The following is an 18,126-nucleotide window of genomic DNA, read 5'->3' on the forward strand; positions in this document are numbered from 1 at the left end:
ATGATTTCTATAAGCCCAAGACCCCAAATCGGGAGGTCGGTTTATATGGGGACTATATCAAAACCTGGACCGATATAGCCCATCTTCGAACTTGACCTGCCTGCAGACAAAAGACGAGTTTGTGCAAAATTTCAGCACGATTGCTTCATTATTGAAGACTGTAGCGTGATTAAAACAGACAGACGGACAGACGGACATCGTTATATCGTCATATAATTTCTCCCTGATGAAGAATATATATACGTTATATAGTCGGAAATCGATATTTCGATGTGTTACAAACGGAATGACAAACTTATTATACCCCCGTCACTGTTCCCAAAAAAGTAGGTTCGCTATGGCCTGATTAGATTTAAAAACATTGGTTCAATTCAGTGAAATATTTATTTCGTGACTATCTTTATTGACACAACCAAATGTTTAAATTTCTTTAATAACAAATTAAATTCATTAATTTATATTTTGTAATGGTTCACGAATTTTAATAAACTTACTTATTTGGTATCAAAACCATAGACAAATTAAAATTTTATATATTAATACTTAGCGTGTTCTACGCGCAACCAACTTTTTAGAGAAAAAGAATAATTTTCTGTAACATAAGAATGATGTACAAAGAGAATCGATAAATAAAATCGATAATGTATTCGATAATTATTTGATAAAAATTCGATAGTTTTAGGGTGTGTTACCACTAGCGATGTTTTATAGTTATGATTGAGATTTGGCGGTTACACCCCCGCGCAGTATGAAAAGAAGTTTTCGCATTCATACTCCTAATTGTGAGCCACATCTAAAATCGCCAACTTCACTGCAGGTCGAACTAATAGTCCACCAGATGTTAAAACTTTTGCTTTACGCACTTGACCATCCTTCGCTAGCATAGTCTCAATTACCTTGCCCCTCGGCCACACGTTTCGTGGATTAGATGGATCGACTACAACGACCAAGTCGCCGACTTCTATAGGTTTAGCCTTTTCGTGCCACTTCGATCGCCGTGTTAAATTTGGTAAATACTCCTTTACCCATTTTCTCCAGAAATTATCGGCAAACTGTTGTGACATCAACCAATTCTGTTTTAATGTATGACCACTGTCATCGTACATAGCTAAAGGTTTCATCCCATTCGACGAGCCAAGCAACAAGTGGTTTGGTGTAAGAGATTCTTCATTTTCTGTGTCTAGAGGAACGTATGTGAGGGGACGGGAATTTACAATATTCTCTACCTCTGCTAACATTCCTCGTAGTGTTTCTTCAGATGGTGTTTTTGTAGGGGAAATCTTGTACAAAATGTTCTTTACCGATCTCACCATTCTCTCCCATGCGCCACCCATATGTGGTGATGAAGGGGGGATGAAATTCCACTTGGTTACGGAGGTGGTGAAATTACGTACAAGCTCGTCTTTATTCACCTCTTTTATTGCCTCTCGAAGCTCTTTCTCTGCACTCACGAAATTCGTACCATTGTCGCTGTAGAACTCCTTAGGTGTACCACGTCTGCATATAAAATTCCGAATGGCTAGCAGACACGAAGACGTATTAAGTGTATTTACTACTTCGATATGGACAGCTCTAAGAGTTAAGCACGTGAAGAGAGCTCCGTAGCGTTTCTCTTGATGCCGACCAACGGATATCATTAAGGGGCCGAAGTAATCTACTCCGGTGTATGTGAATGGGCGAGAGAAAGAAGCTAGTCGTGCTGTTGGGAGCTTAGCCATTTGTGGATACGATGGTTTTGTTGTTTTAATTTTGCAGTGTTGGCATAGTTTCGATAATTTTTTCACCACAGTTCTTAATTTCGGAATATACCACTGCTGTCTGATTTCATTGACAACGGTTTCATTGTTGCAATGGTGATATTTACTGTGGTAGTGGAGAATAAGTAAATAAGTGACATAGCTATTTTTGGGCAATATAATTGGATTTTTTGTATTTGCCGACACGAGTGCATTTTCTATTCGTCCGTCCACTCTAAGTATGTTATCCTCGAGTTTTGGTGTTGCTTTATAAAGAGGGCTTGATTTTGGCAATGTCATGTTGGACTTTAAAGCATATATTTCCTCAGAGTAAAATTCATTTTGTGCTTGACGATATAAAACCATTTCAGCTCGTTCCAATTCAGCAGATGTGAATTCACCATAATCTTTTCTCTTTGTTTTAAGAATAAGTATAAATCTTATGACGTAGGCTACGCACCTTACAGCTCTGGTCCACTTTGAGAAGCGTTTTATATCGATAAATGATGTATTTTCTTCATGTTTGAAAACAACTTGATTCGTTTCCATAGCCGTAGGTTCTGGAATAAATTCGCTCTTTGGCCATTCACATTCAGATTTTAATAAAAATGGTGGTCCATTAAACCAACGACTTTGCTCAGTAAGGTCAGGTCGTTTGGCCCATTTAGTGGCTTCATCCGCTACATTGAGTTTACCCGGAATCCAAAACCATTCATTTAGATCAGATGATTCAAGTATTTCACCTACACGTAAAGCTACAAATTGGTGGTACTTTTTGTTATTGTAGTTTAACCAGCTGATAACCGTCTTTGAGTCCGACCAAAAATATTTTTTCATTATTGAAATTGAGTGATTTTCAATAACAAATTTTGCTAATCTGCAACCTATTAGTGCCGCCATTAACTCGAGTCGTGGTATTGAGTTCATTCGCAAAGGAGCTACTCGGGTTTTCGAACCCACTATGGAGCAAATTATTTGGTTATTGAACTCAATGCGCAAATAGGCAACTGCTGCGTATCCATTCTCACTCGCGTCGACGAATGTATGAAGTTGCAGGTTAGTGTTATTATAGTTACCAAGTGATTTTAGGTAACATCTTGGAATTTTAATGGTTTCTAAGTCTGGAAGATATTGGAGCCATTTTCTCCATTTTACCAATTGGTCATCTTTTATGGGTTCATCCCAACTCACACCGCTTCTCCAAATCTCTTGGAGTAATATTTTTAAGTACATAAGGAAATTTCCTATAAGGCCTAGAGGGTCAAAAATCGTCATTAGAATTTTTAAAATTTGACGTTTTGTGGCCGGTTTATTCCCCTGGATGACTTCGTTATTTCGTATGTGAGGTGATATCTTAAATATGAAAAAGTCATTCTTTGGATTCCAAAATATTCCTAAGACTTTCTCTGTTTGTTCATCTGGACCTATGTCTAGTGGTTTGTCACTTTCTGAAGAATTTCCTAGACATGAAACTACATCTGGTTTGTTTGAAGTCCAGTCGAAGATTGAAGCCTGCTTGTCTTTGAATATATTGTACCTGCTTTGCAATCTGAACGGCTTGATCGACGGTATCAGTAGAATAAAGGAAATCGTCCACATAATGATTTTCTATTACGGCAGAGGAGGCCTCAGGAAGCTTGTTAATAAATTTGGAAGCGTTTTTATTTTTCACGTACTGTGATATGCAGGGTGCACATGACGCACCGAATATCATTACGTTCATTACATAAATATCAGGTTCCTTTTCTACGTTACAATTTCGCCACAAAAAACGTTGGACCTGTCTATCTTCATTCCTAATATAAACTTGGTGAAACATCTGCTCTACATCGCCACATAATGCAACAGATTTTTCACGAAATTTAAATAAGATGGCTGGTAAAGATGATAAAAAATCTGGTCCTTTGTACAGCATTGTATTTAAAGAAATTCCATTATATTTTGCAGCCGCATCCCAAACGATTCTACATTTCCCAGGTTTGTTTTTGTTAAACACTGGGAAAATCGGAAGATACCATACGTTTCCACACGATTCTGAATTTTCAATTTTGCTAATAAATCCTTTGTTTATGTAGTCAGAAATAATATCTTGAAAAGTAGAATGAAGAACTTTATCAGCCAAAAGCTTCCTCTCAAGGCAAACTAGACGTTTCAAGGCCATATCGTAATTGCTAGGTAATTTTATATTGTCATATTGCCATAACAGACATGTTTCATAATGGCCGTCTTCTCTTTGTGTCGTGTATTTTTCTAAAAGCTGCAGAGCTCGCTCATCGTTTTTGTTCGATGGGATCTTTGAGCAAAATACACCAATATTTTCGATCCTATAAAAATCTTTAACCATTTCGTGTAATTTATTATCTCTCTCGCTACAGTCACACATGTGAAAGTTGTAGTGCTGCGCTCTTACATTTTCACAAGGCCCATAAATAGTCCATCCCAACTTTGTCTTTATACCAATGGGATCATTGCTTTTCCCTCCTTTTGATTTGCTTGAGGTCAAAACATTTATATTGTCCAGCCCAATTAAAACCTTTGGAACTGCATTGTTATAACTTTCAACTGGGATCCCTTTAAGATGAGAAAATCTGCTAGAAATTGTCTTATAATCAAGAGATTGTTTCGGCAGTAATAATTCTTTTACAGAACGAACTTCTAACACAAACTCTTTGGAGTTCCCACCTCTCACACGTATATTTATACGTTGGGAATTATTCTCCATTCGTTTTACATTTGATGTCCATTTCAAACATAACTGCTCTGGTTCCCCCTTCAAACCCAGTTGATTCAAAATCCCCTCGTCGATGAGTGAAATGGACGAGCCATCATCCAAGAATGCAAACGTTGAAATATTGTTGTTGTTGTCTCCATAGATAGTTATGGGTACAACTTTGAAGAGAATATTTTGTCGGTGGTTGTTGTGTGTTTGCAAGTTCTCTTCGATTGCGTTCTCTTGCTCTCTTTCACTGGTATTGTTTTTATTCTCTCTATTCTGAGCCCATTGAACGGTGTTACCTGTATTTGTTTTGGATCCATGTAGCAAATAATGATGTTTGAATTGACAACTGTCTACATTGCATACCTTTTCTTTGTTATAACAACTACCAGAGTGTTTTCGTAAACAATGCCTACATAGTGCAAAAACATTCACCATATTCCATCGCTCTTTGCGATCAGCTGACAAAAACTTTTTACAGTTTGGAACATTCTGACATTCTTCGCTGCAAATTATACATTTCTTTTTGTTTGTTTTGGTGTGGGAGTGAATATGCACATTCCGTTGTTTTCGATTAGAAGAAATGTCAGAACTAACATTGCTTTCATTATTTACTGTACTGGCCGACAAACCAAGATCAAAAATCCAATTTGAGAACTCGACCAAATTTGCTTTTACATTGTTTTGTTGGAGATATAATTTCTGAGTTCCCCAATGTAGTTGGTAATAAGGTGGTAGCTTTGACACAAGTTCGTGCATTAGAGTGGTGTTATTTATTTCATCCGTAAGCCCGCAGGCTTCGATGGTAGATAGTAAACCTTTTACATGCACGGCGAAATTGGTGATGGTTTCCATTTTATTGGGATTAACTTGTGGCAACGATTTAATTTTATTTTTAAGAGAGAATACAATTTTCTCTGGTTGCCCGAACAATACTTTTAGAGTAGATATGGCGTGCGGTACACATGTTGGGTGAATTAGAATTTTTTCCACAGACTCCAGAGCACTGCCACGTAATGAACGCTGTAGTCTGATTAAATTTTCTGCATCGGTGAGGCCACACACAGCTGTTGACCAATCGAATGTAGAGCTGAATAGAGGCCATTCCTCTGGGTTTCCTGAAAATATCGGTAGTTCTTTTGGAACAGTTTGGCGTGCATAAAGTTGCTCTTGCGTTAAATTCCGTCGTCGAGGCTGTTGTTGTTGAATATATTCTTGGAAACCACGGGCCTGTTCGGGATTTATGAATGACTGATTATTGGTGCCATCGAGGGGCTGTGGGTTGGTGTTTAAATTTATGTTCGCTGTAGATTGCATTGATGTTGTATTTGGTATAAATTGAAACGGATGAGAGCTATTATGTGTATTATCTTGGTTTAGTAGAGATTGGTGAACGGCAGCTGAAGTTACTGGGTTAAAATTTGAAGTGTGACGAATGATAGAAGTGTTTGAGATTATGTTCGGAAGATCGTTAATTGGTTCTTGCATTGTTGTATTTTCGGCTATGGGGGTGTTATTTTGGTCGGGGATATTTTCTTGCAAAATTTCTTGGAAATTGTTTGTGGTTTCTTCGTCTATTTGTTGGAGAATGCTATATTTCCTTTCCAAGTATTCTCTGTCACGCTTCTCTTTCAGTTGTCTTTCTTCTTCTAGCTTTTTTAGATCAAGCTTCTGTTTAGATGTAAGTGACATGGAAGAAGAAATGGATGAGATGCTTGAATTTCGAGAACGTTGTTTCTTACTGGAACACAGAGGACATACCCAAGGACTTTCTTGAGGGGTTATTGAATTAGCGCAATGCTCATGGTACGGTTGGCGACATTTGCCGCAGAATATGGTTTTTTCGTTAATATGTTCGTGGCAAAATTGGCAAACAGGAGGTGGCGAGTCGACTTGGTCTTGTGGACGATTTTGGTTTATCGTAGGAGACATGGTTAAGGCGTACTTACGTGTGGCAGAGACTGCGATCAAAGTTGATGTGGGGTCGATGCTTAGAGGTTATGTAATCCACGTTGATGGTCAGTTGCTTGGGATATATATGGAGAGGATTAATTACAGATTTGGTTTCCAGCTGCAACAGTTTGCTCTTTAATCCTTCACTTTCAGCAAATAAGAATTTAAAATTGTTCCCAAAAAAGTAGGTTCGCTATGGCCTGATTAGATTTAAAAACATTGGTTCAATTCAGTGAAATATTTATTTCGTGACTATCTTTATTGACACAACCAAATGTTTAAATTCCTTTAATAACAAATTAAATTCATTAATTTATATTTTGTAATGGTTCACGAATTTTAATAAACTTACTTATTTGGTATCAAAACCATAGACAAATTAAAATTTTATATATTAATACTTAGCGTGTTCTACGCGCAACCAACTTTTTAGAGAAAAAGAATAATTTTCTGTAACATAAGAATGATGTACAAAGAGAATCGATAAATAAAATCGATAATGTATTCGATAATTATTTGATAAAAATTCGTTAGTTTTAGGGTGTGTTACCACTAGCGATGTTTTATAGTTATGATTGAGATTTGGCGGTTACAGTCACCATTCTATGGTGGTGGGTATAAAAAGAAATTGTGACAATATTTCCTATAGAAATTCAATTTTGACACAATTTCCATAGAAATAAATGAAATTATGGCAAAACTTCCTGTAGAAATGACACTTATTACCAACTTTCCTATAAAAATTAAATTTTGACAAAATTTCCTATAGAAATGAAATTTTGAACAAATTTACTATAGAATTGAAATTTTGACAATATATCCCATAGAAATGAAATTTTGACACAATTTTCTATAGAAACGAAATTTTGGCCAAATTTCCTATAGAAATGAAATTTTGAACAAATTTACTATAGAAACAAAAATTTCCTACACACAAGCAAAATTTCTGATTCAATCACAAAATTAATTGATCCAATTCATTGAATTGATTTTTAATTTTTAATGTCTTCAATCACAGAAATGATAACATAGTATCAATTAAAAAACAAGTATATACGGCCGTAAGTTCGGCCAGGCCGAAGCTTGTGTACCCTCCATCATGGATTGCGTAGAAACTTCTTCTAAACACTGCCATCCACAATCGAATTACTTAAGTTGCGGTAACGCTTGCCGATAGCAAGGCATCTTAAAACCTCCTAACACCATCTTCTCAATTGTATGACAAAATTTTCTATAGAAAGAAAATTTTAACAAAATTTTCTATAGAAATAAACTTTTGACAAAATTTTCTATAGAAATAAAATCTTGGTAGATTATTTTTGGCTCGAGTGGCAACCATGATTATGAACCGAATAAAATTTGAACAAAATTTTCTATAGAAATAAAATTTTGACAAAATTTTCTATAGAAATAAATTTTTGACAATGATGAAAATTTTATTATGAACTGAATAATATTTTAACAAAATTTTCTCTAGAAATAAAATTTTGACAAAATTTTCTATAGAAATAAAATTTTGACAAAATTTTCTATAGAAAAAAATTTTGGTAGATTATTTTTGGCTCTAGTGGCAACCATGAACCGATATGGACCAATTTTTGTGTGATTGGACCAATTTTGGTATGGTTGTTAGCGACCATATACTAACACCACGTTCCTAATTTGAACCGGATCGGATGAATTTTGCTCCTCCAAGAAGCTAAGGAGGTCAAATCTGGAGAACGCTTTATATGGGGGCTATATATAATTATGGACCGATATGGACCAATTCTGGCACGGTTGTTAAAGATCATATACTAACACCATGTTCCAAATTACAACCGGATTGGATGAAATTTGCTTCTCTTGGAGACTTCGCAAGCCAAATCTGGGGATCGTTTTATATGGGGGCTATATATAATTATGAACCGATGTGGACTAATTTTTGCATGGTTGTTAGAGACCATATACCAATATCATGTACCAAATTTCAGGCGGATCGGATGAAATTTGTTTCTCTTTGAGGCTCCGCAACCCAAATCTGGGGATTGGTTTATATGGGCGCTTTATATAATTATGGACCGATGTGGACCAATTTTTGCATGGTTGTTAGCGACCATATACCAATACCATGTACCAAATTTCAGCCGGATCGGATGCAATTTGCTTCTCTTTGAGGCTTTGCAAGCCAAATCTGGAGATCGGTTTATATGGGGGCTATATATAATTATGAACCGATATGAACCAATTTTTGCATGGTTGTTAGAGACCATATACCAACACCATATACCAAATTTCAGCCGGATCGGATGAAATATGCTTCTGTTAGAGGCTCCGCAAGCCAAATCTGGGGATCGGTTTATATGGGGGCTATATATAATTAAGGACCGATATGGACCAATTTTTGCATGGTTGTTAGAGACCATATACCAACATCATGTACCAAATTTCAGCCGGATCGGATGAAATTTGCTTCTCTTTTAGGCTCCGCAAGCCAAATCTGGGGATCGGCTTATATGGGGGCTATATACAATTATGGACCGATATGGACCAATTTTTGCATGGTTATTAGAGACCATATACCAACATCATGTACCCAATTTCAGCCGGATCGGATGAAATTTGCTTCTCTTTTCGGCTCCGCAAGCCAAATCTGGGGATCGGTTTATATGGGGGCTATATATAATTATGGACCGATGTGGACCAATTTTTGCATGGTTGGTAGAGACCATATACTAACAGCATGTACCAAATTTCAGCCGGATCGGATGAAATTTGCTTCTCTTAGAGCAATCGCAAGCCAAATTTGGGGGTCCGTTTATATGGGGGCTATACGTAAAAGTGGACCCGATATGGACCAATTTTCGCATGGTTGTTAGAGACCATATACCAACACCATGTACCAAATTTCAGCCTGATCGGATGAAATTTGCTTCTTTTAGAGCAATCGCAAGCCAAATTTGGGGGTCCGTTAATATGGGGGCTATACGTAAAAGTGGACCGATATGGACCAATTTTTGCATGGTTGTTAGAGACCATATACCAACATAATATACCAAATTTCAGCCGGATTGGATGAAATATGCTTCTGTTAGAGGCTCTACAAGCCAAATCTGAGGGTCCCTTTATATGGGGGCTATACGTAAAAGTGGACCGATATGGCCCATTTTCAATACCATCCGACCTACATCGATAACAACTACTTGTGCCAAGTTTCAAGTCGATAGCTTGTTTCGTTCGGAAGTTAGCGTGATTTCAACAGACGGACGGACGGACGGACGGACGGACGGACGGACATGCTTAGATCGACTCAGAATTTCACCACGACCCAGAATATATATACTTTATGGGGTCTTAGAGCAATATTTCGATGTGTTACAAACGGAATGACAAAGTTAATATACCCCCATCCTATGATGGAGGGTATAAAAAATTAACTGAACGTCAATTAAAAAATTAATTGATCCAATTAAAAAATTAGTTGATACTATTAATTTTTATATACTCCACCATAGGATGGGGGGTATATTAACTTTGTCATTCCGTTTGTAACACATCGAAATATTGCTCTAAGACCCCATAAGGTATATATATTCTGGGTCGTGGTGAAATTCTGAGTCGATCTGAGCATGTCCGTCCGTCTGTTGAAATCACGCTAACTTCCGAACGAAACAAGCTATCGACTTGAAACTTGGCACAAGTACTTGTTATTGATGTAGGTCGGATGGTACTGAAAATGGGCCATATCGGTCCACTTTTACGTATAGCCCCCATATAAACGGACCCCCAAATTTGGCTTGCGGGGACTCTAAGAGAAGCAAATTTGATCCGATTCGGCTGAAATTTGGTACAGAGTGTCAGCATATGATCTCTAACAACCATGCAAAAATTGGTACACATCGGTCTATTAATATATATAGCCCCCATATAAACCGATCCCCCGATTTGGCTTGCGGAGCCTCTAAGAGAAGCAAATTTCATCCGATCCGCCTGAAATTTGGTACATGATGTAAGTATATGGTCTCTAACAACTATGCAAAAATTGGTCCACGTCGGTTTATAATTATATATAGCCCCCATATAAACCGATCCCCAGATTTGACTTCCGGAGCCCCTTGGAAGAGCAAAATTCATCCGAAATTTGGTACGTGATGTTAGTATATTGTATCCAACAACCATGCAGGAATTGGTTCATATCAGTCCATAATTATATATAGTTCCCATATAAACCATTCCCAAGTTTTTACCTCCGGTGCCTTATGGAGAAGTAAAATTCATCCGATCTGGTTGAAATTTTAACAAACATGCCAAAAGTTGTCCATATCAGTCCATAATCATATGTAGCCGCCATATAAACCGATCCCTAGATTTGGTTTTGGAGCCTCTTGGAGGAGCAAATTTCATCCGAGTCAGTTGAAATTTGGTACATTGTGCTAGTATATGGCCGTTAACAACCATGCCTAACTAGGTCCATATCGATCTATAGTTATATATAGAAGAAGGTGTTTTAAGATACCACAACCCAACCCAAGAAGTTTTAAGGTACCACAACCCAAGTAATTCGATAGTGGATGACATTCTTTCATAGAAGTTTCTACGCAATCCATGGTGGAGGGTACATAAGATTCGACCTGGCCGAACTTACGTCCGTATATACTTGATAATTCTTAATGTCTTCAATCAGAGAAATGATGGTATCAATTAAAAAATTAATTGAACGTCAATTAAAAAATTAATTGATCCAATTAAAAAATTAATTGATACTATTAATTTTTGGGTTTGATATCTGTCTCAATTAAAAAAAATTTTTGAATCAATTAAATTTTTAATTGAATATGTTTTAAAACTCAATTAAGAGTTGAATTTCCGTGAATTTTTTTTTCTGTGTATAGAAATGAAATTTTGACAAAATTTCCTAGAGAAAAAAATGTTGCCCAAATTTTCAATAGAAATTAAATCTTGACCAAATTTTCAATAGAAATGAAATCTTGACCAAATTTCCTATAGAAAAAAAATTTTGACATAATTTCCTATAGATATACAATTTTTTCAAAATTTCTTAGAAAAATTAAATTATGAAAAAATTTCCTATAGAAATGAAATTATGACGACATTTCCTATAGGAAAGGATTTTTGACAAAATTTCGTATAGAAATAAAATGTTGACAAAGTTTCTTATAGAAATGAAATTTTGACAAAATTTCCCATAGCAAAGAAATTTTTAGAAAATTTCCTATGGAAATGAAATATTGAAGTTTTTCTGGTAACAAAAAATTGTTGCAGAATTTCCTATAGAAATAAAATTTTGAAAAAATGTCCAAACTCATATGCTCCGAATAGGTTATCATGGGAACCTATACAAATGTTAACTTGCTGCGATATAGAAATAATTGGTTAATTTGCATAACGGACTTTCCAACTACACTTTTAGATTTTTTTTTTTAATATAGCCCGATATGGCCTATTAACAAAAATTATTTAGAAATTCTTTGTATTACCATCATAAATCCTAGTAAAAATTTAACAAATGTTTAGTAATGGTTTATAACCCAATTGTGGAGCCTCTTTGTAAGGACGGATAAAAACACAAATTACTTTAGTTTGCAAATCCTTAATGGTTGTGCAGCATTTAAGCTTAGGCGATTTGTTAAGGATATTAAGGATTATTGTAATTGCAAGCTATTTGTAAGGGCTTTAAGAAAATGGGAAAAACAACAAAATTCTTATAAAAATGATAATTTTCGACAAAACCCACTAAAGGTCAAATACAATATGGCAAAAGTCTATCGCCAAGGTGTTATCCTATTTTGGGGGATGAATTCTTAGACTACGACTTTTGCCATCAAACTCCCTTCTTTATCGATTCAGTGGAGAAAACAAGTGCAACTATGCTTCGTTCGGTCTTTTAGATTTGTATGTATTGGGGGCATTTATCCCTTGGTTCAATGCACTTTCGTTACGCTTTTCATAGCCATCTGATATTAATGGCAAAAGCAGTAATAATTTCCATTATTACTTTTCATATATCATTCGGTTTTATTTGCTGGCATTATGGTATGTGGTGGTTTTTCTATTTGATTTACCCATTCACAGATATATATAAGGGTAGAATGAATTACATTTTTGTTTTCATATAATTTTTAAAATATTTTCAATTGAAAATTTCCGATAAAAACAAGTAAGGAAAGTCTAAAGTCGGGCGGGGCCGACTATATTATACCCTTCACCACTTTGTAAGTCCACATTTTCGATACCATATCATATCCGTCCAATGTGTTGGATGCTATATGAATCCATACACATATATTCGGTATATCTGAGCAGATCTGTACAGAGTTCTGCAATATTTATAGATTTTACATTTAAGTCGGCTAATGCGCAGAGGTGGAACACAATGTTAGTAAAAAAATATAGGAAACATTTAAATATGAACAAATTTTGGGGCAACTTCGCAAAAGTGTATTTATGATTTATCGGTCGATAGATGTGTAATAGAGTAATAGGAAAATTTGAGTCATTTTGATAAGTTTTCGACTTGGCAGTGGCGATTTGATAAGGAAAATGTAAAGGGTGATTTGTTAAGAGCTTGATAACTTTTTTTAAAAAAAAACGCATAAAATTTGCAAAATCTCATCGGTTCTTTATTTGAAACGTTAGATTGGTCCATGACATTTACTTTTTGAAGATAATTTCATTTAAATGTTGACCGCGGCTGCGTCTTAGGTGGTCCATTCGGAAAGTCCAATTTTGGGCAACTTTTTCGAGCATTTCGGCCGGAATAGCCCGAATTTCTTCGGAAATGTTGTTGTCAAAGCTGGAATAGTTGCTGGCTTATTTCTGCAGACTTTAGACTTGACGTAGCCCCACAAAAAATAGTCTAAAGGCGTCGAATCGCATGATCTTGGTGGCCAACTTACCGGTCCATTTCTTGAGATGAATTGTTCTCCGAAGTTTTCCCCCAAAATGGACATAGAATCGCGAGCTGTGTGGCATGTAGCGCCATCTTGTTGAAACCACATGTCAACCAAGTTCAGTTCTTCCATTTTTGGCAACAAAAAGTTTGTTAGCATCGAACGATAGCGATCGCCATTCACCGTAACGTTGCGTCCAACAGCATCTTTGAAAAAATACGGTCCAATGATTCCACCAGCGTACAAACCACACCAAACAGTGCATTTTTCGGGATGCATGGGCAGTTCTTGAACGGCTTCTGGTTGCTCTTCACTCCAAATGCGGCAATTTTGCTTATTTACGTAGCCATTCAACCAGAAATGAGCCTCATCGCTGAACAAAATTTGTCGATAAAAAAGCGGATTTTCTGCCAACTTTTCTAGGGCCCATTCACTGAAAATTCGACGTTGTGGCAGATCGTTCGGCTTCAGTTCTTGCACGAGCTGTATTTTATACGGTTTTACACCAAGATCTTTGCGTAAAATCTTCCATGTGGTCGAATAACACAAACCCAATTGCTGCGACATTTCATTCATCGACATTTCACGGTCTTCAGCAACACTCTCAGAAACAGACGCAATATTCTCTTCTGTACGCACTGTACGCATTCGTGTGGTTGGTTTAATGTCCAATAAAGTAAACTGAGTGCGAAACTTGGTCACAATCGCATTAATTGTTTGCTCACTTGGTCGATTATGTAGACCATAAATCGGACGTAAAGCGCGAAACACATTTCGAACCGAACACTGATTTTGGTAATAAAATTCAATGATTTGCAAGCGTTGCTCGTTAGTAAGTCTATTCATGATGAAATGTCAAAGCATACTGAGCATCTTTCTCTTTGACACCATGTCTGAAATCCCACGTGATCTGTCAAATACTAATGCATGAAAATCCTAACCTCAAAAGAATCACCCTTTAGGTATTTCGGCCAGTTTTGCCTAAATAGGAAAAACATATATATGGAATCTATATCGAAATCTGAACCGATTGCAATCAAATTCCACATGCATTGAATCTACTCCCTGTGCAAAATTTCACGTAAATCGGATAACAACTTTGACCTCTGTGGTCATATGACGGAAAATCGGGCGAAATATATATATGGGAGCTATATCAAAATCTGAACCGATTTCAACCAAAATAAACACGCATATGCAGAACCTTAATTCTACTGCCTGTGCAAAGTTTCAAGTTCACTTCTACTCCCTCTGCAAAATTTCACGTAAATCAGAGTAACACTTTTGCCTCTGTGGGCATATTAGTCCAAATCGGGCGAATGATATATATGGGAGCTATATCTAAATCTGAACCGACTTCAACTAAATTTTGCACAATTAATGATACTATAAAATTTACTCTTTGTGCAAAATTTCAAGCAACTCAAGGCAAAACTCTGGCTTTTGAGGCCATATAAATCCAAATCGGACGAAAGATATATATGGGAGCTATATCTAAATTCGAACCGATTTTAACCAAATTAAGCACACTTTACGATACTATTAAACGTACTTGTTGTGCAAAATTTGAAGCAAATCAGGGCAAAACTCTGGCTTTTGAGGCCATATAAATCCAAATCGGACGAAAGATATATATGGGAGCTATATCTAAATCGGAACCGATTTCAACTAAATTTGGCACAATTAACGATACTATTAAACGTACTCGTTGTGCAAAATTTGAAGCAAATCAGGGCAAAACTCTCGCTTTTGGGGCCATATAAGTCCAAATCGGACGAAAGATATATATGGGAGCTATATATAAATCTGAACCGATTTAGCTGATATTTGGCAGTTTTTACGGGACTAAGAAAACATTCAGATGTGCAAAATTTGAAGAACGTCGGTTCATAAATACGTGAATTATGATCAAATCGGTGATAACTATATATGGCAGCTATATCTAAATCTGAACCGATTTTTTTCCAAAATCAATAGCGATTGCCTTCTACCTGAAGAAAGACGTTATGTCAAATTTGAGGACGATCGGACATAAACTGCGACCTGTACTTTGTGCACAAAATTACATATACAGACAGACGGACGGACAGACAGACAGACAGACAGACAGACGGACATCGCTAAATCAACTCAGAATTTAATTCTAAGCCTATCGGTATACTAAAAGATGGGTCTATGACAATTATTTCTTGGCGTTACATACAAATGCACAAACTTATTATACCCTGCACCACAGTAGTGGTGAAGGGTATAATAATGAACTGCTAAGACGGTTTTATTGACGAAAGGCCAGGCTTGTCGGATGTATTCTCGAAAATTTATATAGTCTCCGTTATTATTCATCTCTCCGTCCGATATTATTATTCCTTTTCTGCTATCCATCTATTTTAAAGTTATGTAATCGGCCATAAAAGATCCTCCCCAAATTTCCCTGAGCAAGGCCGGAAGTGGAAGATATGGCGATTTCGTTACATAATCCACCGCTGAAAAACTTTTTGGTGTTTGGTCGAAGCAGGAATCGAACCCACGACCTTGTGTATGCAAGGCGGGCATGCTAACCATTGCACCACGGTGGCTCCCGACCATATACTTACAGCCTGTACCAAATTTCAGCCGGATCGGATGAAATTTGCTTCTCTTAGAGTCTCCACAAGCCAAATCGGAGGATCGGTTTATATGGGGGCTATATATAATTATGGACCGATGCGGACCAATTTTTGCATGGTTGTTAGAGACCATATACTTACACCATGTACCAAATTTCAGCCGGATCGGATGAAATTTGCTTTTCTTAGAGGCACCGCAAGCCATATCGGAGGATCGTTTTATATGGGGGCTATATATAATTATGAACCGATGTGGATCAATTTTTTCATGGTTGTTAGAGATCATATTTTGACATCATGTACCAAATTTCAGCCGAATCGGATGAAATTTGCTTCTCTTAGAGGCCTTGCAAGCCAAATTTGGGGGTCCGTTTATATGGGGGCTATACGTAAAAGTGAACCGATATGGCCCATTTGCAATACCATTTGACCTACATGAATAACAACAACTTTTGCCAAGTTTCAAGTCGATAGCTTGTTTCGTTCGGAAGTTAGCGTGATTTCAACAGACGGACGGTCGGACGGACATGCTCAGATCGACTCAGAATTTCACCACGACCCAGAATATATATACTTTATGGGGTCTTAGAGCAATATTTCGATGTGTTTCAAACGGAATGACAAAGTTAATATACCCCCCATCCTATGGTAGAGGGTATAAAAATTCTATAGAAATGTAGTTTTTAGAAATTTTTAGATTTTTGTTTTTGACAAATGTTCATATAGAAAATTCAAATATTTTGTTGTAGACATGGAATTTTGACAACATTTTTTATAGAGATCACATGTTGACAAAATCTCCTACATCAAAGAAATTTTTAGAAAATTTCCTAGAGAAGTGAAATTTTGACAAACCATTCTATAGCTAAGAAACAATTGCTAAAAATTGGAAATGAAGTGATGACAAAATGTCCTATAGAAATTAACAAAAATTCCTATAGTAATAAAATTTTAACAAAATTTCCTATAGTAATAAAATTTTTTGATAGAAATTAAATTTTGTCAAGTAAACGTTGCAAATAAACGTTGGCACAATTTTCTATAGAAATGACATTTTGACAACATTTTCTAAAGAAATGAAATTTTGACAAAATTTCGTATAGAAATGAAATTAAACAAAATTTCTCATAGAAATAAAGTTTTAACAAAATTTCCTATAGCCAGGAAATTTTGACAATTTTTTTTTTGGAAATTTTCCTATAGAAATGATTTTTTTTTTAAACTTCCACTAGAAATGAAATTTTGACTAAATTTCTTATAGAAATAAAGTTTTAACAAAATTTCCTATAGCCAGGAAATTTTGACAATTTTTTTTTTAAATTTTCCTATAGAAATTATTTTTTTAAAAACTTCCAGAAGAAATGAAATTTAGACATCAAATGTTGACAAAATATCCTATGGCAAAGAAATTTTTAAAAAATTCTTATAGAAATGAAATTTTGACAAAATTTTCAATAGCAAAGAAACTTTGACATAATTTCATATTGGAAATGAAGTGATGACAAATATTTCCTATAGAAATACAATTTTAACAAAATTTCCTATAGGAATGAAATTTTGACAAAATTTCTTATAGAAATAAAATTTTAGCAAAATTTCTTATAGCAGAGAAAATTTTATAAAATTTCCTATAGCAACGAAATTTTGACAAAATTTCATACAGATATTAGATTTTTAGAAAATTTCCTATATATATATATAAAATTTTGACAAAATTTTCTATAGAAATTATTTTTTTTAGAAAATTTCCCATAGAAATGAAATTTTCATAAAATTTCCTGCGGAATTGAAATTTTGACAAAATTTCCCGCAAAAATGTGGTTTTGATGAAATTCAGAAAAATTTCCTACAACAAAGAACTTGTGACAAAACTACCCACAACAAAAATATTTTAGCAACATTTCCTTTGACCAAAAATTTAGCCAAAACGCCATTGATAAATTTCTTATAGAAATAAAGATTTTGAACATTTTCATTTCATTACATCTCTTTTGCTTGTGAACCATCCTATTGTACACGTAAGTGTAATAATTACATGTATTTATAGTTTAGCTATGGCACATCAAGATAAAATCTTTTTTGGTTACACTTCTATGTGGGGTTAGATATACAGCATTTGTGTCCACAAATATTTGGGGGTGTTTCCGAATTGATAACATTCGAAAAACAGGAGTTGAATTGCCTATAACTGCCACAAACTGGAGGGGGCTAGTTTTGTCTATAAC

The 18,126-nt window shown here is 35.6% G+C and overlaps 1 protein-coding gene across 1 annotated transcript; it reads right to left on the bottom strand.

Annotated features, from left to right (window-relative positions):
- Positions 1 to 776: 776 nt before the first annotated feature.
- On the bottom strand, positions 777 to 6,384 carry LOC142235378 (uncharacterized). The gene is made up of 3 exons (XM_075306633.1): positions 3,213 to 6,384; positions 2,621 to 3,160; positions 777 to 2,491 (listed from the first exon to the last, which is right to left on the bottom strand). Exons 1-3 carry the CDS (start codon positions 6,382 to 6,384, stop codon positions 777 to 779), a joined length of 5,427 nt encoding a protein of 1,808 aa, XP_075162748.1.
- Positions 6,385 to 18,126: the final 11,742 nt, after the last annotated feature.

Source organism: Haematobia irritans, chromosome 4 (genome assembly GCF_050003625.1).
Source record: "Haematobia irritans isolate KBUSLIRL chromosome 4, ASM5000362v1, whole genome shotgun sequence".
Taxonomy (NCBI): domain Eukaryota; kingdom Metazoa; phylum Arthropoda; class Insecta; order Diptera; family Muscidae; genus Haematobia; species Haematobia irritans.

What these genes read in the sequence shown, in the direction of transcription:
- LOC142235378 (XM_075306633.1), bottom strand. Translation starts at nt 6,384, where the DNA reads ATGTCTCCTACGATAAACCAAAATCGTCCACAAGACCAAGTCGACTCG. An exon ending in GGACTTCAAACAAACCAGAT is followed by an intron (nt 3,161 to 3,212) that starts GTAGTTTCATGT and finishes CACTAGACATAG; the next exon opens with GTCCAGATGAACAAACAGAG. An exon ending in GTTAATGGCGGCACTAATAG is followed by an intron (nt 2,492 to 2,620) that starts GTTGCAGATTAG and finishes ACCAATTTGTAG; the next exon opens with CTTTACGTGTAGGTGAAATA.